Source organism: Mustela putorius, unplaced genomic scaffold (genome assembly GCF_011764305.1).
Source record: "Mustela putorius furo isolate JIRA1106 unplaced genomic scaffold, ASM1176430v1.1 tig00000743_pilon_pilon_pilon, whole genome shotgun sequence".
Taxonomy (NCBI): Eukaryota; Metazoa; Chordata; class Mammalia; order Carnivora; family Mustelidae; genus Mustela; species Mustela putorius.
Genome location: NW_025421464.1, coordinates 2,568,820 through 2,594,277, shown reverse-complemented (window position 1 = coordinate 2,594,277; position 25,458 = coordinate 2,568,820). Strand labels below are relative to the sequence as shown.

The window sequence follows — 25,458 nt, the reverse complement described above, 5'->3', positions numbered from 1 at the left end:
TAACACAGGTAGACATTGTGAATCCCCTCTCCAAAAACAAAACAAATACTAAGACTTCCAGGCCTAGGTTTTGCAAATGCATGACAAGTTTACTGAACAAAAAAATGGTATTGGGAGGTCTCAGGTGCCTTAGGGACCTCACAAGCTCAAGGGGAAGAGAACTATAAAAATAAATTTTAATACAGAGTGTTTTGTACTCAAATATGTACAGGGAAGGGGGACTCAGATTAGGGAATGGCTCCTAATCCTGCCTAGAGGCAAAGAAGGCTTCCCTGGAAGAGGCGAGAACTGAAGTCTGGCGAGGAGGCAGAGAATAGCATGGGCAAAGACTCAGAGTAAGCAATCACCAGCTCCAGTAATACCAGCCTCTGTTTCCTTTCTGCAATGCTGAGACCGCAGGATGAACCCAAGCTCACAGAGCACAGGTGCTTATAAGGTCTGAAATACCAAGATCTATGCACAGCTCTGTTTGTATGTTTCACAACTAAGTTTTATTTTTTTTTTAAGATTTTATTTATTTATTTGATAGACAGAGATCACAAGTAGGCAGAGAGGCAGGCAGAGAGAGAGAGAGGAGGAAGCAGACTCTCACCGAGCAGAGAGCCCGATGCGGCGCTCGATCCCAGGACCCTGAGATAACGACCTGCGCTGAAAGCAGAGGCTTAACCCTCTGAGCCACCCAAGCACCCCCCACAACTAAGTTTTAAAAATAAAAAATAACAAGTGAAGTGTGTGGTTCTGGAATGGATACCAGACCAGAGTTTTGCAGCAACTGGCAAAATCTAAATAAGGCCTATAGATTAGGTAAGGAAGTAAGTGACTGTTCATTTCCGGATACTGAAAAAATGCACTGTGATTATGTAAGAAAATGTTCTGTTTTTTTAGGAAATACACACTGAAGGATTTAAGGGTAAAGAGAGATCATCTCTGCAACTTACTCTTGAATGATTCAGACAAAAACAATGTAGAGAGGATGACAAAACACGCAAAACAGCACTTGAGGAATCTGGGTGATAGGTATTTAGGAATTCTTTGTACTTTTCTTGCAACTTTTCTGTATATCTGAAATTTTACACAAAATTTAAAGGAATCAGTACAGTTAAACAGAAAGAAGGAAGAGAGGAGCAAAAGCAGATAGGAGGGAAGAAAGGGTTAGAGGAGGTAGGCTGGAAGAAGGTAATCAGAGAAAGCAGCAAGGAAGGTGGGCAAATTGTACTCCGGGCTGCCAAGCATAGCAGGTGATTTCGAACTCCAGCAAAACAAACAAAACACACACACCAAAAATAAACAGGTGCCGGTGGGACCAAGAAGAAATAGCAGGCCACTGTGGCTTCACAGAACAGACTCCAACTCCTTCACCTCTGGCTGTGTGGCCTTGGGTCAGTTATGGGACCTCTCTGAGTCTTTGTTCCCTTCCGGGTCATCAGAGCAATCAAGGCCTCACTTTGGGGTTGCTAGGAAGCTTCTCCAACCGTAACAAAGCAGCTGCCCTTTACCCAATGCTTCCTACCCACAAGCACTCTCCCACATGCCTCACATGCCTTGATCATTCGATCCACAATCAACCCTGCAAGGTTATCATCACCCGTTTCACACTTTGTCAAACTAAGGCACTCGGGAGTACAGGGAGCAACCCCAAGGTCACAAGTTAGGAGTGCGCGAAGACAGGGTAGACACCTGGTCACACTGCAGTCATCAAGGACCATGTGCAGGGATTGAACAGTTCTCATTCAAGCAGCAGTTGGCTGGAAAACCCAAGGGACTGAGGTCAGGTAAGGGACCGTGTCTAGTGGGCACTTACCCCGCCACCAAACAGCTGTGAACCAGTCCCTGCAAGATCCCTTTCAGCAGGTCTTTGGGGTGGCAGATGCCAAAACCACCCCCATCTTCTCTCCCTAACAAGGACCAGGGGACCACAAGATGATGTTGTGGGCAGGCAGTGAGGAACACATCAAATACTATGGTCACTACAGTTGGCGTCATCAGCCCAGCTTCTGGGAAACACCGGGGAGGTTACTGCCCTGCCCTTCCTTTTTAAGGTTTTATTAAATATAAATAATTATTGGAGGTCACCACCACTACCAATACCCAGGCATTAACACTGTATTGACTAATAATGGCTTTTGTTATCACCATGCCATCCAGGTCCTGTAAGGGCTTACTGCATGCACATATCATGCCCTTGAACCTTCACAGCAGCCCTAGGGGTAAGGTAAGATTTATAGTCCTTACCTGTTAGAGATGCAATCTTCCTGGCTAGAGCCCCAGGCAACTGAAGACTGCTTCAAAAAGGGCCAACACATGACCAACACAAGGTCTAACTCCAAACCCAAAATCAGAATGTTCTTCACATCCTCCCCTTGCCATTGTGCCTGGCATCATGCAGATGCAAACAGAACCCCCATCTTGCACAAAGAGCTGCCCCTCCAAAGCCCGCCCCCACCCTGCCATAGGCAAGCTGTCTAGACAGACTGGGCCAACCCAAGACCCCCTCACCTGCAGGGGCAGTCCACCTGCGCCCTTGGGGTTTCGAGGTCGGGGCTGTTTATTTTGTCTCATCCTGTGCTGGTATTCTGTGCAGCACTGTATACAAGGTGGCTTAATAGGGCAGCAGAGGCCCCTGGGGCCCCAACACCTCAGAGAAGTGCCAGGCCACTTGATAATTGCTGAAGGTCTCACCATGGTGACTCACACACAACACTTCTCATCCACCTCTCCAACATTTACCTTGGTAAGCCACATAACTAGTGCCGTGGCAGTGGCCAGAATGAGAGCCTTTCTTCCATTTGAAGGGACTGAGAGGCTCCAGGTGACCAAAATGAGTGGAGACGCATGGGGGATCGTCACTGGGTCCTGGTCCCTGACCAAAAGCTAGATCTAGTGATGGGACTATGGCAGGATGGGCTGGGGGGATTGGGACACAAGGCTAAATGGACCAGGTAAACTGTAGAGCAATGGGTACACACTCCAAAGAGCTGTGGCCACAAGCAGCTAGGCTGGAATCATGGGGCCCACCCCAGCCAGTCCAGTTACTGGACAGAGACAGGACAACTTGGGAGCAAGGCAACCAGATGCAAGGGCATCCACAGGCATGAAGAACTGGGGAAAACAGCCTTGGGATTCTTGAGTCATCAACAATCTGGATCAGCTCAAGAGCATTGTCAGGTGGCTGTCCCAAACCTTAAGCCTTTACATGAACTGAAAAGCTCCAGTCCCTTGTTTTGAGAACCAAGGTTTAGAAACTGACTCACTAGCCCAGCAGCACAGAATTCTTGGGTTTTACACAAGTTTCAATGAGAAACTCAAGTTGGGGCCCAGAAACCTCCACTTTAATGAGCCTCACAGAGGAAGCTGGTACACCGGAGTTTGGGGACCAGTGTTCTAGATCACTTCACAGGATCACACCAGTATTTCCTGCACTGTGTGCTTGCTGCATGAACCAATGACCAACTTGAACTCCCACCTTTCCACTTCACCAGGCCCTCTCCAACATCCCCAACCATCTGACCTGGAAAGAAGGGACACCAGACTGTTAGAGAAATACTGATTTTAATTCAACATAAGGTAAACTCTAGGCATCTGTCATCTTTCAGCCTAAAAATTAGCAAAACTGTTGAAACAAGGCACAATTTTCCCCCATACTTGTTATGTGGCTCCAGTTACAAAAAAAAATTTATGAAAATGTTAAAAACATAAAAATATAAGTCTGTGATTTAAAAAAAAAGTGTATAAAAAATTCCCACCAAAACCTGTCAATGTTGTTCCTGATTCTACAAAATAGCACCAGTAAGAAGAGTAAAAGTTGTTAAAAACCATTACGACAGCATTTCTGAAATGCAGCTTGCCCGACCTCCCGTCCCCCACTAAAAACTTCTCATGGGATACAAAAGGACTTTAAAATCTCTGGAGGGAAGATTGAGCTTTTTTATTGCAGTTTTCCCCCTGCAATCTCTGAGATGAGGGGAAAGGGCGGGGAATGTGCTTCTGCCCCAGCTGTCACCGCTGCTCAGTTTAGGAAAAGGCTGAGGTGAGGTTTCGGGGCATTCTACTTCTCATTTGGGGACCTGTGCCTGCAGAGTAGTCCGGAGGGTGCATTCCGGGGGGAAGGGGATGCCTTCCCTAAGCCTCCTCCTTTGCTCCCTTCACACGGGGCAGACAAAGGGAGAGGAACAAAGCCATACCTGTCTGCATGGTACACAGCAGCAGATAACCCAGCCCACCCCTTCCTGAGCAACCTGGAGGGTTCTATTGCAGTCACCTAGAGGGGATTTAGTGAAGGGTGGCTGTCCCCTTGGGTTTGTTGTTGGGGGAGGGGGGCGGGGAATAGCCCTGAATGTGATGATGAGGTCATCCCTGCTGACATCATCATCATTGTAGAAAATACTCTACATGGACCCTGACAGCAGGTCCCAGCCCTTTACACTGAGGCCAAGGGAATGTGCTGGGTAAAATTCAAGACAGAGAGGCATCCTTTCCTCTTCTGCTAGCCCTAGAGAAAAAACACACCCAGGGCCCTTAAAATGTCCCTCAGCTACATGTCTACCACTGCGTGCTCCTGGAAATAAGGAGCTACATATGATTTAAAAAAAAATATATATATCAAAGCCTTACCAGTAACTGTCTTGGGTGATTTTTCAGCATTAACCTGAGTATTGGAGAGCTGTCGGCACTGTGGTTTTGGTACTTTAGCCATTGTTTCTCTGAGCAGTAAACCAGGAGGGAAAAAAAAGCCATCTTACTACCTACACTTCAAGTTTTAAAAAAGTTTTCAGAGAAGACAAAATGAGCACCGTGTTTGGCCGCTCCTAGCGGCTGGATCTGAATTGTGCAGAAGGAGGTGGCAGCACCTTAGACTCCCCTTGCCAGGAGGGGGTCACGTGGCTCTGCTCCTGCCAAGGTTGTGTGGCGTGACCCCACAATGCTAAGCAGGGGAAGGGTAGAGCGTGGGCTGTACCTACTGGGTGCTGGCTCTACCCAACAAGCCCCAGTGCTCCTGGGCTCAGGGTGCCTGGGAGGGCTATTCACAGGCAAAGTAGTCCTTCAGGGGGGCGAAGAGGTGTCGGATGACAGGCACACTCCAGGACCTCCCAAGCAGCTTCTGGCGGGCACCACGGCCCATGTTGGACACATCCGTGTAGTGTACAGGAAAGCCGAAGATCCTGGTGGGTGGGTGGGGGATGGGCACAATAAAAAGAAGGAAGTCAGAAGCGCCCCTTCCAGTATGCTTACTGCCTCAGAGTCAGTCTCACATGAACAGCATGGCACTGCTCTTTCTGCCCTGTGTCCCATACTTTCCATCAGGCCAACCAGGCCTTCCCATGAGTCCTCGTTCACCCTCAAGGTCAGATCAACCGGTTCTTCAGAACACGAATAATGGTGCCCTCACAGAGGGCACGGTTCCTCTAGGAGGAGGTCTGCTGCGTGCATCCCCAAGCACTAGCACTGCGCTCCTGACATAGCTGGTGCTCAGTGGACCTTGCCCATGTGACTAAGTGAGTGAATGAATGAATGCCAAGGAAGCCAGACAGCAAGCAGACAGACATGTACCTGCCTTCAAACCGCAAGAGGAGGAAAGGGAATTTCCTTGAGAAATAAGGACACTGGCAGAAATGGATCATCAGATGCTCAGCTAATTAACCTAAGAACACCAAAATGTTTTGCATTTTCTTTCCCTCTTAAAAGCCAGTTGTTAGATCAAGGGCCAAGCTGGACTTAATGGCAGATGGCAACTAAATATACCAAGAGCTTCCTCTATGGGATTCTACCGGGCCTGTTAAGAGGCTTAAGATATACCAGTCTGAGGGAAAACCTCAGTCTTTCCTGGGGTTACAATCTAATACTAAAAAGTACACCAATGGGCCAATGGCTGAATGGGTGTTAAGAAACATGCCAAAGATGGAACAACTTGGGCCTATTCAGTGCCTGTAAGTGGGCACCCACTCCACTAGGCACTCACCTAGTATCACAGGGCCAGCCCAGCATGTAAGGCTTAGGTCTCAATATACAGAATAACCCATAAGATGAATGTGCAAGGTTATCCAACAGCTTCTTTCAATGGGTCAGAAGTTAACTATTGTTAAAGATATAAAACCAGTTGCAGGACTGAAGTATCTGGAATGAAAGTACTCTATCAAATCCTTTGAGACGCAGCCAAAAATGTAAAGCGGAATATTCATAGCCCTCTCTTCATTTCTAACAATAAGAAAACAGGAAGGAAAAAAGAACTGAAATCCAACAGCTGGTTCTGAGGCAAAACAATTAAACTACCAACTTAGCCAAATAAATGGAAGACGACTACAGGCTTTTTGGCTAAGTAGGAACCAGCTTTAGACCAGCAACCTGGTAGAGGGAATCTCCTGAGAAAAGGCCAATGGGAAGTCAGTGGGGTTTTCTTTACCTGGTTCCTCATATGCCCTGGAGGCCTAGCAGGCTAGGGCACGTAAAATGCCAGGGCAGCACAGCAGAAACAGAGATGGTGTGGTCTAATGACATCATGTTTCAGACAGCTCACCACCACCACCCTTCTGCCATTTCTATCAGGAAACTCAGCACTAAGTCTGAAAAAGTATTACTCCCAGCCCCACTAACATAAGTCAGTGAGACCATGCAGAATTAAGGCTAACACCTGCCCATTTATGCTGTGTGCCTTCACCACAAGTTCTTCCCCTTTCTCTCTGCCTGTGAGATTTCCCTCTTCACGTGCAGCCCTGCTCACCTTTCTAGCTCAGTGCACCACAAAACATCTTCTTTGCCATTCATGACAACAGGGAAAAGTTGATTTTTCCCCTGTCTGATCGAGTTCGACTTGGTGGTTATTGTCTGTACTTTCTTTAACTGGAGAACAAAACGACATCATGGAGTGAGCACGGGTTGGAGGGTCTAGGTCAAGTCAAAGCTCTTAAGCACCTAGGGAAGATGGAGGAGGGAGGGCAGGCGGGGGAAGAAAGGGAGGCAGGCTCACAGAGGGAATGAGAAAAGGAGAGCTGGAAGTGAGAACATTTTGTGCTTCCCACGAACACCAAGAAGTTAATGAAGAGGAAGGACCAGCCTCACAGAGAACAACAGATAAAAAAGTGACCATAAATGAATCACATGGGGCCAAGAAAACACAAGTTATTCATCGGGCAGGATTAAGCAAAAGTTAAAAATCCACCCAGATTGTGAGGATGGCCCCTGGATTTTGAATGAATGGAACCTAGCCTGATATAAACGTAAGTTTATAGACGTCTTCATATAATTTTAATAGTACATAACTTTTGTGGCAAAAGTAAAATTACTCATTTGTTACTGGGAAAAGGAGTTGCAGTTATCTGTGTCTCTATGAAGTTCTGCATCTGCAACTGGAAAGTCTAGTCAGCTTTTCTCATAGTGCTTATTTGTGCAACAAGAACCTCTCCTACTCTGTGCCTTTGCTGTAAGATGGGACAGAACAATTAAGTGGGGAAAGAGGCCCAACACCAGGGAATTGTGGGGAGGAGGGGTAGGAACAAACTGAACACCAAGGTCAAGTCCTTGCTTGGAGGTCACCAAGTGCATATCCAGAGACCATTTGTTAGCACATCTTACCTTTGCTGTCCTATTGAACTCCAAGCAGTCCTGTAGCTCGAGTTTATCATTCTTTGATGCTATCACGGGCCTGGGGACATCCAAAACCCGTTACTTTCTTCTACCAACTATAAAGAGGCCTCGGCTAAGCACTTCCCAAGGTGGGAACGAGTGAGGGACAAAGACTGCAAAATGTCTTCTGGCAGTGACCTTGTTAGAATTACCTGGTAAGAAATGAGCCTGGCAAGAACACAAAACTATACCAAAGCCAGGGACAGACTAGCCCCTTGAGGGGGCAGCCCAATGTCCAGGAGGAAAAGCTCCCCCTTCTCAAATTTTACTATTACTCAGAACCTTCTTGCAAAGAGAATAGGGTGAAGGAAAGCACACTCCTAGTCCGGAGTCCCTACCAGTCGGGCCCCACTGCTCACTGGCCGAGTGACCCAAGCAAGCCAGGCTGCCTCTCTGGGCCTCAGGAGCTTGGATTAGGTCTTTGCGATCTACCTGCTGCTACCAGCACATGAAATCCATGATCTGGTGGCATATGGCTGGTGAGGCAGCCTCTGGGCAGTTTAAGGGCTGACCAGAGGTACAGGTTAAGGACAGGAGATGGTTGATGATAACAATAATCCTTATCACTTTCACTATTGAAACCTGCAAATGCAGAGAGGCAGACAGATGCCTGAGAAGGCAAAGGGCTAGAACTTGAGTGGTTAAGCGTTCCAGAGGAGAAAAGTCAGCAAAAAGTCTGAATGTATTGAGATGATGACCACCACAGAAACCCCTGTGTAAGGAAATTCAAGACCAAAGGGAAATCAGATTAAGAACTAATGATGCCCAAAAGAGAGGCCACTGAATCACCCAAACCATTTCCCTAGATTCTATGAGATTTTCCTGACCTTACCTTCCAGACTAAATGCCTGCCAAACCCCAATCTTGACTCTTCCATGAACCCAAAGGAGTTGGGGGACAGAGCACAGCCCTAAGTGTGCTGACTGTAGGAATGAGACCTAGGCACAACCTAGGCACTGGGTCAGACAGCCGTATTTAGGTCTGTGATCCCGTGATGGTTGGGTCACCCATCCTTGAGCCTGCAGCGCCCAGCTATAGCCCCTAATAACTCAGGCAAAATGCTCTGGAGGCGATGCTGACGACTTTCATCAGATAGTCTACATTCAAGACCTCAGCAAATCCTGTTACTCCTACCCTGACATTACCTACAATCTGATCCCTCCTGCTAAGTTCCATAGAATTCATGAGCTGCCAAGCCCCCAGGGACCCACGCTTGCATTGTGCTGAGTATGAATGTTATGTAGGGTGCCTTCTGGGGTCCTCCGCTGAAAACCCACCCTCACTGGTCTCCCCACTGCTGCCCTCATCCTGCTATTGTCTATCCTCCTATGAACAATGAACACGAACCTGAGATGTATCTCATGCATTCCCATGCAAGGACTCTCAAGTGCCACACAATTTGGCCCATACTCAAGGCCTCTGCCTTATTGTCCCTGCCACTCTGGGCCACTCTGCAACACCATTCTCTGAGCTGCTCTTCCAATTCACTGTTCGCCATAGACCCTTTCCCTATTCCTTCTGCTGGAATGTTCATTCTTCCCTCAGTCAACTGCATGGCTCCATTCCTTCCCTTAAAGGCCCTGCCAGAATAAGCAGCTTCCCCATCAATTCCTCCAATGCCCCCACCTCCAGCCAGGACCATGAAGTGTACCGTCTTTGCTACCCATCCCCCATTAGCACATCAACTCCAGAGCCAAGACTGACATCTAATGTGTTCAGCACTATACTGGCAGCACATACAGCAATGCCTGGCACAGTGGGAGAGCTCGACTGCAGAGCGAAGAGCCCCCTTCATCCTGACATGAACATTTTCCATTTCACTGGCTAATTAGCCAAATAAAAATGCAACATACCCAACATAAATCCTACTATCTATTCTAGCAACTTCTCCCCTCTGTTCACACTTTGCTAAATGCCTGAAAAGTTATTATGCTTCCAGCACTTTCTTCTAAAAGAAAAAAAAAATTTTTAAGCTTAACTCGCAATTTGCAAGTCTTGGATGTCATAATACCATCATATTTTCTATCTTAATTAGCAGGTTGTTCCCCTGGAAACCACATGGAGGAGATAATGAATCTTCAGCAAAGCCACTTACTCTGTGGCTTTCAACATGAAAAGACTAATAAAGTTGGGAAAAGCTCCTGGTTAAGGAAATCCAAGGGGACAGGTTATCTCAGCTCTGCCATTGGTTTGGTCGCCATGGGGCTCGTCACCAGGGCTCACATGGTCTAACCACACGGACTTGCATCTCCCAACACAATAGTAACTGAAGAGGTAGGATACGGAAGCATCAGCACTCTGTCCGGACTGTTTCAGCACCAGGCCCTTTTTAAGAACCTGTCCCACGGGCAGAGTGGGAATAAGTCAGGAGACTAATCCCAGCCTCAGATTTCTAGGTCGGTGCCATGCTTCCCAAAAAAGCTTCAAACATGGCACAAGGGATTGGTCTAAATCCCAGGTGGGGGCACTTCTCAGCAGAGCCAGTGCTTTCTAGAAGGTCTGAATGGGTCTCTGAATCACAAGAGTTCACAGTTCGGTCTCACATCATTAGTTATACTTAACTTGGCTGTTAACTGTCCCACCTTGAGCCCCTTGTTACCTGTTCATTCCAGGCAGGTTGCCCCAAAAGTAGCGGGCCCTGTGAGCAGCAGACACTTTGATGGCATCAATCATCACTGGGTTACACTGCAGAGAGAGGGTGGACAGCCGCTGGGAGCCTACATCACAACTCAAGTGGAAGCCAGCTGGAGTGGGATCTGACCTGGGTAGGTGACAGGCCCCTCACCACCACCACCCCAGCTGGTTCCTGCCAGCCAGCAGACAGACCAATTCCCCATCAAGAACTCTGGCAGGAAAGGCAGCTCAAAATTGGCATCTGCCAAGCTGGGGGTTCCTGGCTGCAGGAATGCAGAGCTAACAAAACGCAACTTTTGTCACCATTTTGCCAGGTTCACAAAGAATGAGGAAACTAGCCAGTTCTATAACCTCTCCTACAGAATGTAAGAGGCAGAGTTTTGAATAAAATCAAGTGTATAAAAAGCATTTACTAGAATGCTTGATGATAATGTTTCATAATGAAGCAACTGTAGCCCTAAAGTAGCAGTTCTCAGAACAGGGATGAAAAAAAACTCCCTGGAGTAAACAGTTTAGTCAAATCTCCTGAGACCCCAAAGTAGATGATGTCATCATCTGACTTCAGGGGTCTAGGTGAGGTTAGAGATCAAATATTTTCCATGCACTAAAAAAGAATCACCCACATGACTCCATTAGTTTTGGATTTCGCCGTGTCCTCTACTAGGAACCCAGGCTTGCTCCCAAGAGCAGAAACACCCAACCAATCCCCAATGCCAACAGGGTGTTCCCTCCATGATGTCTCAACAATCCGGACCCAAGATGCCCTCACCTCCAGGAAACGAGAGATGTCCCTCTTGTCGCCAACCTTCATGGCTACCACGTTCTCAAACATCCAGAAGAAGGGCCGGTCGTCCCCCTCCTTGGGACGTGTATAGTTCAGCAGGTGGTAGAACTCAAAGAAGAGGCGGCCTGTGCCCTCTAAGCCACAAAAGAAGATGGCAGAGGCAGGTTCAAATTCCTCAGCCCACCCGTCCACACGGACACCACTGGGCTCCCAGTGATTGCCTGACTATAGCCGACACCATACAGCCCCCTTCAACCTGCACTCCTCTGGAAGGACTAAGGACACAGGCATCAGCAGGGCAGTAATTCATTACTATACTATCTCTGAGGAGAGGACATACAACGTACATAAGGTTGGCCAGACAATAGTTCCTCCTGAGACCAGTCCTTCTCAGCATTGAGGTGACAGAGGGATAGCTCTTAGGGATGCTCACCATACAGGCCTTTCCTGGCAGGGTTCACATTGGAGAGATCATTGCATGGGCTTCCACCAATCACCAAGTCAAAGGGGCCCCATTCTTCAATCTGTGAGAGAAAAATAGTCACTCTCAGTGGGAGTTGGGGATGAGAAAACCCTAGGGTTTTCTAGGTTGCGTGGCTGGTTTAGTTGGTCGAGCACACAACTTTAAATCTCAGGGTTATGGGTTCAATATCCATGTCTGGTGTGAACCCTACTGCGAAGAAAAAAAGAAAACACTCCTAGAATCTCACTTCATCAGTTAAGTCTCCCAAATCCACTTCTCACCCAAGACAACCCAATGCCCCAGATTTCCAAAGACCTAAATCATTTTGAATGATTTGCCAACTTGTGGGTCTTGGCACCACAGCTCAATGCAATCCCTGGTTCACTCTTCTACCAGGACCCTGGGCCCTGGGCCCTGGGCCCTGTGAAGGGGGCTACGTGGGCATGAGGATGTGTGAGGCTGACGGCATGGAGGAAGAAGGGGTGGTGGGTAGGGCAGAGCCCAACAGGGGTGCAGGCTGCCCTCACATTTCTCTTCGTGATGTTCCTGACGTCATTCACATATTTGATGTTCCCCTCATGCTTCACAGTTCCAACAGCAATGGATTCTTCGCACACCTCAGACGCGACGTACTTCTCCACTTTGATGCCCAGTTCTTTGAGGACCAAGTACCCTATAGGGTGTCAGGGGACAGGAAGTGCATCAGAGTTGTCCTCCCCGGGCACCCTCCTTCCAGTGATTCTAAACCATCTCCAGCAAGGACACGATGGTCCTCGAGGGAACCCACGCGGATGCCACAGAGACCACACGCTGGCTACACCAATCTCCCTGGATGTTGACTTTCATGAATATGAAATACATAGTAAGTGGCACAGCCCACCATAGGACCTACTGAAATGGGACAGGCACATAACTGGGGCCCCAGAACCTACCACCTAGTACAGTCAAACACAGACACACAGACAGGAATCTGCACCAAAACCATGTTTAGAAAACACCTCAAGGCCTGGTGGCAGAGGCCAGGCCCAGTTCCACTAGGCATGATCTGCACCAATACAGATAGTCTTGAAGACCCAAGAAGAGTTGGGGACCACAAAGTAATGACCTAGGGGAGTCATTAAAAGCTGTCAATGATTTCAGATTCTGGACACCAAAGTACACACATTTAAGTACAAATGATGCAAACAGCTCATTTCTACCGCTCCCTGCTATGGGCATAGAGATGTTACTGACAATACATCATAGGGCAGCTTTTTGGATTCATGGAGTTTGATCAGACACGTCCCCCAGAGGCAGCGTACGCGCTGGCCTGCCATGCTTCCTTGGGCCCTGGGCAAGCTGAGAGAAATAGGAGAGAACCAAGAGAGGAGGTATGAGGACCTGCCCAATTCAGCTCCAACAGATGCAACTTTATGGAACAGAAAAATCATTTTCTAAGATACCTGCACATAATAAATAATGCCAACCCGGCTAAGATATACCTGCCCTTAAAAAGGCCCAAAGGAGGCCCAGTAGGTGAAATGGTAGAGAGGTTTGAGGAGAGAAACAAGGAGCCCGTGGTGTTCTCGACGTGACCAACAGGTCATCCCAGGGATCTTTCTTGGCACTGATGACAGGACACCTAGAGCAGGTGAGCATCCCTAGATAAACTCCAAACTCACCTGTTGCAATTCCATCAAACAGGGACAAGACTCGAATGGGCCGCCTTCGGGCTGCGGGAATCGCAGGGTATAACTTGGGGGCTTCCTGCCAGGTTAAAGAAGGAGGTCATGGAAGTCACGGTAGAGGGGGTGAGACTCAGCCTCTGGGAGGGCAGGGCTGACCTTCCTCTGAGTCACAAACCCTGTGGCTCTGCAAATTCCTAGCTGGGATCCCCTAGAGAACTCTGGGCCTGAACAGCCATCCTTCCCTCAGACATGGACATAGACTGCGACTTTGATACAGATGCACACACACAAAAACACGATGCCCTACACAGAAATGACCTGGAGCCTCCCTCTGAGAACTGCAGGCAGGAGCCCAGGAAAATCCATTCCCACCATGATTTCAGTGTTATGTCTCAGGCTCCCCTTCCCTCTTCAGCTCCGCTAAGACTAAGGCTTGGTTAGTTCTGTAATCACTTCTTCAGCAGGCCTGGGAACATCCACAGTGAGAGGGCGTGAAGGAAGAGAGAACACTGCAGAAGTCTGACAGCTAGACAGGGGACCAGGTCTGCGGCTCTCGGATGCTCGTCTGTACAAGGGATCTTTCCCATTAACTCTTGCCAACAGACTTGCGGAGTGCTCCAGACCCCTGAAGCTCTGGGCGAGGGTGGTGCAGGGGTTCCATGTGGCTTACGTATTCAAGGCCCGGGTCGCTGGTGAAGAAGGCCTGCAGGCGCACGTTCCAGTCCTTGCGGCGGCGCAGGACACCGTGACAGCGCTGCGGGAGGCACATGAAGCAGCTCCACGGCTCCTGCAGCTTGGCGTCCTCCGCGGTGCCTGTGCCCACCAGCACCTCCAGGCACTCCACGCAGAAGCACCTGCGCCCGCCAGCAAGGGAGAAGGACACCCCCGTCAGTAGGCAGATCATCTGTTGGCCCCCCACAGTCCCCCTGAAGATGGCAACAGGCAGCCTGGAACCTTCTTGGGCCCCTTGTGCTCTTCTCCATGGGCTGGAAGGCACAGTGTCGGGAATCAGTCTCCATCAACCTGTCCCTTGAGGACCAATGCGTGAACACACAACCCACAGGCTGGTGCACAGAAAAGCTCCCCGGCACACCCCGAGTTGGCCTACCTCCAGTAAGTCTTCCCCACCCTCAGGGACCACCACTCTTAGCCCAGCCGTGCTCCCCAATTCTGTCAAGGACACAAAGAGCATGGCCTTGAGGACCCCTCGCCAGGGCCCAGCCATCTTATCAGGGATCCCTCGGGGCTGCAGGCCCGGCTCCGCCCTACTCACCGGCAGCAGCTCGTGTTGCTACAGAGCAGCAGCTCGCGGCCCTCACAGCACACCGTGCAATAGGACTGGTAGCCGTCGTCGTCATACATGTAGAAGAGCTCGAGGAAGCGGTCCTGGCAGCCAGAGAGAAGCGCCTGTGAGAGTGGGGGCCAAGGACCTCCAGGCCCCACTTGTTCGTTGGCTGAGGCCCCAGCACACAGCCATGGAACAGATCACAGGGTGGCTCTGGCACCCTTTTCCAGGGCCACCAGCTGGGGTCTGCAAGCCCTGCAGGATGGCTTCGCTGCTGCAGCAGCCAGCCCTTGGGAGGGGACAGCTTCCTTAGGGCCTCCCCTACGGGGACACACAAGTGCTTTTTCCTGGGAAAGAACAGCAGAGCTGAGGGAAGGAAAGCCCAGAGTCAGGCTACACTTACCCGGCACGTCTGGCAGAGCCCCCCCTCAAAGAGAGGATGGAAGGACACGGGGTTTTTCCGACCACAGGAGAGACAGCTATCTACAGGAAAGACAGGGATGCAGCTGGCAGCACTTACAGCCCCAACACCAGGGCTGAAGCCTGGAGTCTAACTCTGAACAGTTACTCCAAGCGAGCAAACTCACAAGGGTTCCTCATGCTCTCTTTCCTTCAGCACTGCTTCAAAGCTGCCAGCCTCCTTCCAGAGATGAGAAGAGGCCGAAACAGGAGCCCCAAGCAGGAGGTCCCAAACACAGGCAGAGGGCTGGGCATGTTGGAAGACCTGGGGCAGGACTCAGAGCCAAGGCCATGATAGCACAGAGACTTGCTTGGGAGGGCCTGGTATGAAACTCTTTTGAGATTCTTTAAAGACAAATCTGGGAAATTTACAGTGAGGCCAATTTGCTTTTGTCTTTGTAAGAATTGCCTACAACGATCTCCATACACAGCCACGGGTGTAACTCAGAACAAGGGTTCCCCTTCCTATTGGGACATTGAGCCTGCCCTCACACCAGCAGGCCAGGATTCACTGACATCACTGGTCATGTGGGCGGAGCCATTATAATGCCTGAGACCTGGGTGCCTGGGTGGTAGAGTCCAGTTAAGCATGGACTCTTGGTTATGGCTCAGGCAGTCATCTCTTGAGTTAGGGGACTGAGCCATGCCCTGGGTTCCGCTCTCAGCAGAGTCTTCTTGAGATTCCTCCTACCTACACTCTGGCTCTCTAAAATAAATCAATCTTTAAAAAAAAAAAAATGCCTGAGACCAAGCACCCCCAGCCAGGCAGCACAAATAGGTTATGAGTCTTGAGGAATGGAAGGATTATGTGTCAAGGTTTCCAGAATCAACAGGAGGAACTGCTCCAAATGGAGCTTTCCCCAGGGTATTCTGGATCAGGAGCTGTGTTGTCTTCCTACCCAGAGTTGAGATAACCACTCAATAAATATTTGTTAACGAAAGGACATCAGTCTAAGGAAGCAAGGGAGAGTCCATTTGTTCTCACACATTCTGAATTCAGTTTGATACATTCTGGGCAGTGTTTCAATTCCAGTGGCTAACTCCCAGCTAGGACAAACAGACCAGAGTTGGCTTGAGAGACTGACCATGGTGAAATGTGTCTACCTTGAGTCTCAAAGCCTGCTCCAGTTCTTGTTTGGGAAGACCCAAGATGCCACAGATACTGGTTTCAGGTTTGGGGTTCTCTGGGCCAAACTACCCCAACCCCACTGCCTTGCTCACTCACAGGGGCAGAATCAGGCAACGCATTCCACTAAATACAGCAACAAAGATGAACCCACCCCAACCCGAGGCCAAGGCACAGCTCTGGCTTAGACTCCAGCAGGACAGGCAAGCAGGCTAAGCCTAAGATCAACCCTGGGCACTACCCAGGGCGTGAAGGAGAGATCACCAAGGGGAGAGCCCCTTACCTTCCAGGTTACTCTTGTTGTTGCTAACATCCAAAGCCATTTGTTCTGTTGAGAAAAGAGCAGATGTGGCCCAGAGTCAGGGAGCTGCTTTCTCTATCACCCAGGCACATACCCATGCTGAATGGCCCTTTCTGACGTCCACCCTGACTCGAAGGGAGATCGACCCCGCCAGCCTCCTCACTGGCCCATGGTTACCTCGACTCTGGTCCTCCTCTCCTCGGTCTTTGCCATTGTTGTAGCAGTTGGTCTTTAGTCGTTTGGGTGGGGGGCAGTAGTCCGAGGCAGCAGAGTCATCAGCTGTTCGTCTTCTGGTCTTATTCTCTGTGAAAGGTAAAGAGATGGCAGCCAGGGCAGAGGTACGGGGCGGGGGGAGGGGGACTGGAAATCGGGGGACTGGGATAGAACCACGCCATGCCTGGGTGCCCACCGGCATCTGGGCCAGGACATGGGTCCACACTGCATGTCCTACAGCCCCTTTGTGGGCAACTCGGATGAGAACAGAATTCAGAATTCCTCGCCACGTTTTTATAGGGGTTTAAACAGCAATGGGTGCCAGAAAAACAGAAATGGGTGCCAGATCCAACACAAGGAAAATGAGACCCAGCTTCGTCTATGATGCCAACAGAGTAACAGCCACATGTACTGACTCAGCACTAGATAGGACTTGTGTACCTGAGTGACTCCACTTCACCTTTAATCTGAAAATACGCTAAAAAACCAGAAGTGGAGCCCATCAACTGGTTCATCGGGAACTTGGGTCATCCATAAAAATAGATCATCTAGTATTTCTAATGAAAACACCGTAAAAACTAAGCGATCCCTAAGGCCTCAAAATAATAGATTTTGAAAACTGCTCTATAAATTTTAACTTCCAACTCTAACTTTTGTACAGATTGTTAGAAATAATAAAATGCTGGGAATACTAGATTTATATTAATTTCACCCTTTCTTGGTACTTTTTGCAATGTTGTTACTAGACAAAAAAGTCTATTATGTGGCCACGGTGTATGTATTTCTTTAAGTTCCCATTTCATTTTCATTTAGTCTATAAATACCACCTATGAGGAACATGGTTAAAGGAAATCATGTAGACATTAGAGATCTTAAAGACACTTTAGTGACAAAATTACATTTGACAGTGCATACACTATTAGAATTGCAAAACAAAGGGAAAGCAGGAATCCAACTAGTGTACAGAAAAAGCTGGAAGGTGTGCACACCCAATGTTAACCTGGAGGGCAGCTGTGAGGAGGGTTGGGAGTGAAGGGGTGGGTGAGGGCTCAGGTTGACTTAACAGATTGGATTCTTTCCCAGTGACCACTGTATATTCAAGAAATCGAAAGAAAAGTACAGAGAAAACAATGCATAGTCAAAATATGGGAAGGGAATACCGTATTTCCTTGATTCTAAGTTCCCACTGCCTGCACGACGCACCTTCGACTTATTAACCACTTATATGTTGGGGGGAGGGAAACAAAACAAAACAGAAAATACTATGTTAAATGTATGGATTTTTAAGACAAATTCTGGATTTCGGGCATCTGGGATATCTGGAGTGACTTCTTTCATTAGAGGAAATATGGTACTGGTCAAACCCTTAGGATGGGAGATACCTCTTTCTGAATGGAGATGGCTTACGGGGTTGGGGAGTGGGGGGACGGGTTAACACTTCCATGTTTTCTCCAGTGAACACAGCTTACTAACTTTTCCTTTAAAAAAAACATCAGGGTGCCTGGGTGGCTCAGTAGGTTGGGCCTCTGCCTTCAGCTCAGGTCATGGTCTCAGGGTCCTGGGATCAGGCCCCACATTGGGCTCTATGCTTGGCAGGGAGCCTGCTTCTCTCTCTCTCTGCCTGCCTCTCTGCCTACTTATGATCTCTGTTGGATAAATAAATAAAATCTTAAAATTTTTTTAAAAAGCACCAATGAAGATTCCATCTTGGCCTTCTGTTTACTCAAGTTTTCAGAGCAGATTCAACCTAATTACATGTACCTGACCTTCAGCAGGAAAAAAGTGACTAGGGAAGCTGAAAAAGGCTGGGCTATTTGCTTTCCCAGCTTCCCGGGGGTTCAGAGTGACAAGACGCCTAGGGCTGACAGGAGGGTAGGTGGCAGCAGGGGATGCCTGCATCTCCCAGGAGGGTCCCCACCAGCAGCAGACAGTGGGTGCTGCCCAGGGACCCAGTCCCACCTGGTTGCTTGTTGTTTGGTTTGAGGCCCTCGATCCCAGTGGGTTTAAAGCCCCCATGGGCCCACTCTAACATGGGCTTCAGCTGATCCTCCAAGGAGTCTCCAGGATTGCTGGGGAAAGTTTTGCCAGCCCGCACCCTGGCTTTCTGCGGAGATAAAGAGGATCTGATGAACAGGGGGGTGGGTCCTAGCCAGGCCAAACCCAGGGACTCCCCCAGCGGAGGCCTGCATTCCTCTTCACACTGGTCCCTTTCATAGCCCAGCAGCTGTCCTGAGCTGTGGTATGTGACAGGGAGGAGGGGCCTGTTTAGGGAGACAGGCAGGAGGCCATGGAGAGGGAATTAAGTCTCTCCATGTAGATACCAAACATGATCTCTTCCCCATAGGGCTGTGAGTGCTCAGTTCCCTCTCAAAGGTCAGAAGATCAACAATAGGAGAAGTACCAGCCAGCATGTCTCACCATCTCTGAGAAGTTTCAGATTTCTGGTTTTATTTCCCCAACTAATGAAGCTGGGGAGGCCTCAAGTATTAAGTCCTATTTCAGAGACACCAAAGTTTTACATGTCTAATTAACCATAGAGACAGGCTCATGAATGCTGGACCAAAGCCACGGACCATTACATTTCCAAATCAAGGCAGAGGGAGTGAATGACAGGCCTGAGGTCAAGGAGAGGAAGCAGCTGGCCTCAGCTGCTCTCTAGTCTTGACCTCGAACCACACCACTCAAAGGAAGGAGGCTTTGAGGCCCTGGAAAAGCTTATTCAGAGATAGGAATATTGTCTCCTGCCCCAGAGGGTTCCTCTTCCCTCTGTCAGCAGGCACGGAAGCTGGGGGTAGTGCTGGGAACTCACGGGAAGTCTCAAATCCCTTCCTTTCCTTCTTAGTCAATGGGCTCCTGTCATGTTTACATACACTTTCTCCTTGGTGGCTCTGCCCCCCGCTACCACTGGGCACACTGGGGCCTGAGGTGGCTTTCTAGAAGTCTCTCACTTTACCTCTGTTCTCAGGGTCAGGCCCTCATCACCCACTACCCATGTTACCTCCAATGCATGGTACATGGCCTTCCTGTAAGAGACCAGCTTATTGAAGGTCGCCAGGTTGAAGTGCTGACTGAACAGCCCCAGGGCCACTAGCTTATCTGCAGACACCTAGAAAAGAAAGCCATCATCAATACCCATGTACAGCCTGGGTCTGAAGTGTCCTGTGTCTCTCCCAGCTTTATTCCTGCAGATCAAGCTATAGACTAGAAAGAAAAGCAGAAAACAAACAGGAGCACAGCCTTTAACATACCCTATAGCCAGAAGCATGGCGAACATGACACTCCAAGTGGGAGAAAGTAGGATTCTCCCAAGGGATATGATCAAATGTGTCCTTTATTTGTATATATTCTAAGATCCACGGACCCACAGGGTTGTTGATAAAGGCCCCTCTCAGTCTTGACATTAACCATGGATGGCCCGACATTGGTGCCTTTGCACGTGTTCTTCCTTCCTTCCAGAGCACGATAAACAGCTGTGATGTAGGCTTTTATTAACACAATTGATTTAATACACATATTTTGAGAACACTGCTGGCACAGAGTGAGCAGTTTTTAGTTACTGTGATTTGTTGCTATGTGCCTTCCACTGGGGCTAAATATCCCTAGTCCACAAGGTTCATACCCAACTGTGCACAAACACGTTAGGTTGCAGATAGGACAAGACGAAACTGGTGTTCAGGGACACTAATCAGCCCTGAAAGCCATGTGACCTATCACTCCCCTGAGGGCTTGCTTATTCTTTACATCTCTCACCTTGACCTCCCACAAGGGGCTATTGCCACCATTTATAAGAACCTAGGGATCAGGGGTGCCTGGGTGGCTCAGTGGGTTAAGCCGCTGCCTTCGGCTCAGGTCACAATCTCAGAGTCCTGGGATCAAGCCCTGCATTGGGCTCTCTGCTCAGCGGGGAGTCTGCTTCTTCCCCTCTACACGCCTGCCTCTCTGCCTGCTTGTGATCTCTGTCTGTCAAATAAATAAATAAAACCATTTTAAAAAGGAAAAGAACCTAGGAATCAGCGAGGTACATAGAAATGCAGGTGCTGTTCTAAGCGCTAAACTACTCTAGGACAATAGCCCAAGCACCAGGACCTGTGTGGCAATCCTGTGCTATTATGCTAGCAGCCACACAAGTCATCCTATTAGCATCAGACCCTGTCTTGCAAAGCTCAATATAGGTCTCATTGGGCCAAAGCAATTACGAACAATCCATGTCTCTCTCCATTTCACAGAACTCATGGCCCACATCCCTGCAGTTAGATGCTTCAGGGAGAGCAAAGGCAAGACATTTGTCATCCTGCTCCCTCTGCTGGCCAGGAAAAGTATCCACATGCATTCTACCTGCCAGGCAAGACTCCATGCCCTCTGGGAGTGTCAGTGTGTTTACAGCAAATCCAAATCATGGTGGAAAAAGAACCTCAATTTGAGGTTCCTGAATCCCACAGATGTACTGGGATGGTTCTCTATTTCCACATCTGCCTCCATCCCAACCCAGCTTGCTACTGTTCCTCAAACCTTTGGATATGAAGGTGGGACTAACATTTCGAAGAGACCATCATCACAGGCTAAGTATTGCCTGCGCTGTTCTCATCACAACCCAAGATCTCAGAATGTGCCTTTGACAAGGTTTAAGGAACTGCCAGATTCATGTCCAACAAACAAAGCTCTTACCCACAGACTTTCATCAAGAAGGAACTTAAAATGTTTAACAAAAACAAAAAAACTACAAAGTTTAGGACACCTAAGTGGTGTGGTTGGTTACACATCTGACTCTTGGTTTCGGCTCAGATCATGATCTCAAGAGTCATGAGATCAAGCCATGGTCCCGTTTTGTGCTCCGCTCTTGTCCCCAACCCCCACATTCCCCCCCAAATAAATAAATCTTTAAAGAAGAAAAAAGCTTAATACCAATAATCAATAAACCCTAAAATCAGTTGTCTTCCATGCCCCTAGGCCCGCCTCTCCTCCCATGCCCCTAGGCCCGCCTCTCCTCCCATGCCCCTCCCAACACCTCTCAGAACAGATCACCTTCCTGTCTCTTCCAGGCTTTTCCCAAAGAGAATCTTTGAGTGTCTGCCCAGGAATCCATCCTGGGGACTCTGCCCTGAGAAATAAATAAAAACCAACAGAGCACAAGTGGCTTCAGAATACTTTCCAGCTCTTGTAAAATGTAGACAGACTAAGCTCTGGGTGCAAGAGAACCTATATGTCTTTTATGTCAGTTAACAGGAAATTTTTGTCCTTCCTAGACACAAAGAGTCAAAGAGTCTCACCCATCTGAATAAACAGTCACAAGACACGCATCTTAAAAAAAGTCAAGTATACAAGGAAATAAAGGAAACTAAGGAAATGGGTCTGTGGCCCATGAGAGCCTGCCTGGCCCAACTCACCTCAGAGAACTTGCCATCACCAAACCACTGGACCCACCGCATGCCGGACATGGCCTGGCGCTTGGAAGTGGCCTTCCAGGACACCACCATGGCAGGCCACCAGGAGAAGCCCTTGATCTTTCCCCACACTAGATCCCCTATCCCGAACTCCTTCCCATCCTGGAAAAAAAAAAAAAACACATGAAGGAATCCCAATGAGACAGATCACCTGGGCCAAGGAAAAAATCTTTCCCACCTCACTAACCCCAAAGGCCACTGCCCCTTGGGCCAACTTGGAGCATTACTTTGAAAAAGTAAGAAATAGGAGAGAGAACGCCTTGAATATATATGTAAGGGGTCAGTTTGATTTTTTGACAGGAATGTGGGATTTATTAGAATTTGTGAAATTTCACCTTTAATTTGGGAATTAAAGATGTCAACTTTATCATATTTGGGAATCATATTTGGGAATCAAAGATGTCAACTCAAAACACAGGAAAGTAAGACTAGAGTTAAGTCATGACAATCACCTGGGTTTTTCCACCGAGGGTTTAACAGGCTATTCCAAAGCCATTAAAAAGCAAATTGTAGACACTTGCACACAAAAAGCTTAACCATGAAATGTGAAATGCCCATGAGAAAAAAGTTACTCAAACAGACCTACAATCTGATAAACATAGGAAACAAGACTTCTCTGCAACAGGTGTCCACACTCGGTATGAACCCGGCCGTGGAGTGAACCCCGCTCACCAGCTAATCATGGACAATACACAAGACGGATTACAGAATACAGGGGACCACAGACCTGAGAGAGGGGACTCCAGCTCCTAACAAAGTAACTAGGCTACAACTGTACATAAAACATGAACAGAATCACACCACATGTTACATATACAAACAAGGCACATGTATTTGATGGTACAAATATGGGACAATCAGAAATTAATTCATCAGGTGCTTGAATTACTACTGGCAGAACAGCAGGATAAAGGAAGTAGACACTGCATATGGAAAATCTGCAGGCTAAAGAAATTCAAGTATTACAACAGATGTGAGCCCTCCCCCCCCGAAAAAGGTAGGAATAACGCCTATGGGTAAGCGAGTTCTTTCCTATTATTTAGCCCATCCTTGTGGTACCTGATACTCAGCGCTGTCAGCATCTCTAGCCTCCAGGTCCACCTGTGGGGACTCAGGGCCATCCTGCTGACTGTCCTGGGCCAGGCGGGCGTAGGGGGTACTGCTGCTCTGGGGCACGACGTCATCATCCGTGAGGTCAATGGTGAGGTAGGGGCTGGCTGGGGACGGCCACGGTGTGCCTGCCAAGGATACTGTCCGCCTCCTCAGGGACTGTGGACAGAAGGACACGAAACTTGGGCCACAGCAAACCAGGTAGGTGACCAGAGATCAGTGGAACCCCAGTTGCTTCCCAAATGAGCAGAAACAGTGAAGATATGATGTAAGATGAAGGGAACAGAGACCACCAAGGACAGTTTCCCAGGAACCATTACTCCTCAAGTGGTGGGAAATAACCTCCTTCAAGAGAGAGACAGAATCAAGGACAAAGGCAGAATGATGATGAGGGATGCCGAGAGCCTCTGGGAGCCAAGCTGAGAGAGGGCCGCTGGTTTCCTCAAATGCTTACTGTGTGCCCAGCCTTGAACCAGGAGTGGAGAATTGCAGTAACCACTGGGGTTGCCTCAAGACAGTCAAAGATGATACCAGGGAGACAAAACAGTTCTGGAGTAAGGAGTTTCAAGCTCATTCCAGAGGAGGAGCAAGAACCCGGTCAGTAGGGGAATTTGCACATTGCCACCCGAGTTCCATCCAGATCAGGCCAGGAGAGAAGTCATCGGGCTTAAGAGAAGCTTACCCAGCAACCAGGAAAGAAAGGAAAGGTAAGACCCTGAAAAGGTTGTAAGAGTGGAGAACGGATGTAGGTTACACACCAGCCACTCTGGGTGGCCCAGTGAGAGGCAGATCTTCCCCTTAAAGAGACGGGGGTTATCTGGGGGAACCAACCCTGGTAGCTGAAAACTCCACGGGGGACTCATCCACGTGATTGCGGCCCTGCCGGCCTCGGGTGGAACGTGGGGAGGGCCGGGGCCGCTCCCGGCTGGAGACACTGGTGTTATTTCGAGTTCGGACCTGGAAGCAAGAGAGGATAAGCACGAGGCCACTGGTGACTAAAGGCATGGAGTTCTGGGCAGGGGGCCAAGAGGACCCGACTGGAAAGGTCACCTTACATCAACAGAAGTGCAACAAGGTGGTTAAGTTAGGGAAGAGTTTGACTGGCCACGTTCCCCCCTTCCCTGAAACTCCCGTTAGTGGGAGAGGGGGGTCGGGTGTCCCCAGGCCTGCCAGCAGCTCGCGGCAGATCCCAGGCTGCCCAACCAAGACAGCAGGCAACTGCAGACTCAATGAAGACTAAAATCCAAACCAAACACTTTCCCCCAAAAGCGTTGGAATAATTTGTTGCCTTCTTCAGGAAGGTCCTGGAACATCAAGAGGAAAGCCCTTGAACATGAACCTGCAACATCTCTATTCAAATCCTACACATGACAATGACTGTTCATGGGGCACCTGGGCTCAGGCGGTTAACGGCTGACTCTCATTTTTCCACTCAGGTCATGATCTTAGGGTCCTGGGATTAAGCCCCACACTGGGCTCCACATTCAACAGGGAGTCAGTCTGCTTCAGGATTCTGGCACCCTCTGTCCCCCACCCTGTATGCTCATTCTCTCTCTAAAACCAATCAACCAATCCCAAAATAAAATTTCAAAGATTCTTAAAAAGAATTACTGTTTAACTTTGGTAAGTTACTGGAATCTTCTAGTCTGTAAGAAGAGCATGACATACATCGCATGTTGGGTGAGATTATAAACTAGACCTACAGTGCTCACCAAGTGAGCCCCCCACTCCCACTGTCATTAGCAAGGACTGCCTTTCTAGGCCTCACACTGTAAGTCACAGAATCTACTTGCAGAAAGAACTCCCAAAGGCAATCACTGGTTGAGCCATCCAGCTACAAACTGTCTTTCTTGGGCACTTAAAGCCAGAAGTGCCCAAAGAGCTGAAAACCTGCCCTGTGAAAGCAAGCCTTTACAAAGATAGTTCGCAAACCTTGCGGTCATTTTCCAATTTCTAAACCTCCAAGGAGAAAGGAGGATCAAGACAGGTTTCTTCCACTCAGGCCTACAGAAGGGCGGAGGGGCAGGCGACTTACAGCTGGGCTCTCAGACCGCGTCCTGGTTTCTCGATAGAGTTTGGGCATCACCGGGGTGTCAGAGCCATCTCCATCTTCCCCCTCGCCATCTCCGTCACCTGTCAGATCCTTTAGAAATGAAGCATTAGGAATTGTAAAGGTCATTAAAAGGTCACATAACTGAAACAGTGTGAGAATGAAGAGTCCATCATTTTGACCCAAGTGACCTCAAAGTACTTGACCTCAAAGTATTTGTTCAAAAAATACTTTACAAGGGCTTGCCATGGGGATCACTAACTCAAGACATGACAGAAAAATAAAATCCCAGTAAAATCCCAAGATAG

General features: G+C 48.7%; 1 protein-coding gene across 11 annotated transcripts in view; it reads right to left on the bottom strand.

Moving 5' to 3' along the window:
• Window positions 1-3,532: 3,532 nt before the first annotated feature.
• DNMT3B (DNA methyltransferase 3 beta) overlaps window positions 3,533-25,458 on the bottom strand; it is a 42,122-nt gene continuing 20,196 nt past the window's right edge. For 4 of the 11 annotated variants that reach the window (XM_045084074.1, XM_045084070.1, XM_045084069.1 and 1 more), the window contains exons 4-23: window positions 25,136-25,243; window positions 23,932-24,057; window positions 23,050-23,259; window positions 21,934-22,092; window positions 19,548-19,655; window positions 18,509-18,653; window positions 17,710-17,769; window positions 16,514-16,639; window positions 16,319-16,363; window positions 14,854-14,933; window positions 14,439-14,551; window positions 13,836-14,019; window positions 13,160-13,244; window positions 12,026-12,171; window positions 11,469-11,559; window positions 11,021-11,169; window positions 10,217-10,302; window positions 7,567-7,636; window positions 6,716-6,834; window positions 3,533-5,159 (exon numbers count right to left, since the gene is read on the bottom strand). In XM_045084074.1, coding sequence (XP_044940009.1) covers window positions 5,018-5,159; window positions 6,716-6,834; window positions 7,567-7,636; window positions 10,217-10,302; window positions 11,021-11,169; window positions 11,469-11,559; window positions 12,026-12,171; window positions 13,160-13,244; window positions 13,836-14,019; window positions 14,439-14,551; window positions 14,854-14,933; window positions 16,319-16,363; window positions 16,514-16,639; window positions 17,710-17,769; window positions 18,509-18,653; window positions 19,548-19,655; window positions 21,934-22,092; window positions 23,050-23,259; window positions 23,932-24,057; window positions 25,136-25,243 — 2,352 coding nt within the window. In that variant the 3' untranslated portion in view covers window positions 3,533-5,017. The remainder of the gene's footprint in view (window positions 5,160-6,715; window positions 6,835-7,566; window positions 7,637-10,216; window positions 10,303-11,020; window positions 11,170-11,468; window positions 11,560-12,025; window positions 12,172-13,159; window positions 13,245-13,835; window positions 14,020-14,438; window positions 14,552-14,853; window positions 14,934-16,318; window positions 16,364-16,513; window positions 16,640-17,709; window positions 17,770-18,508; window positions 18,654-19,547; window positions 19,656-21,933; window positions 22,093-23,049; window positions 23,260-23,931; window positions 24,058-25,135; window positions 25,244-25,458) is intronic. The other 7 variants (XM_045084075.1, XM_004746641.3, XM_045084071.1 and 4 more) reach the window with 6 other exon arrangements.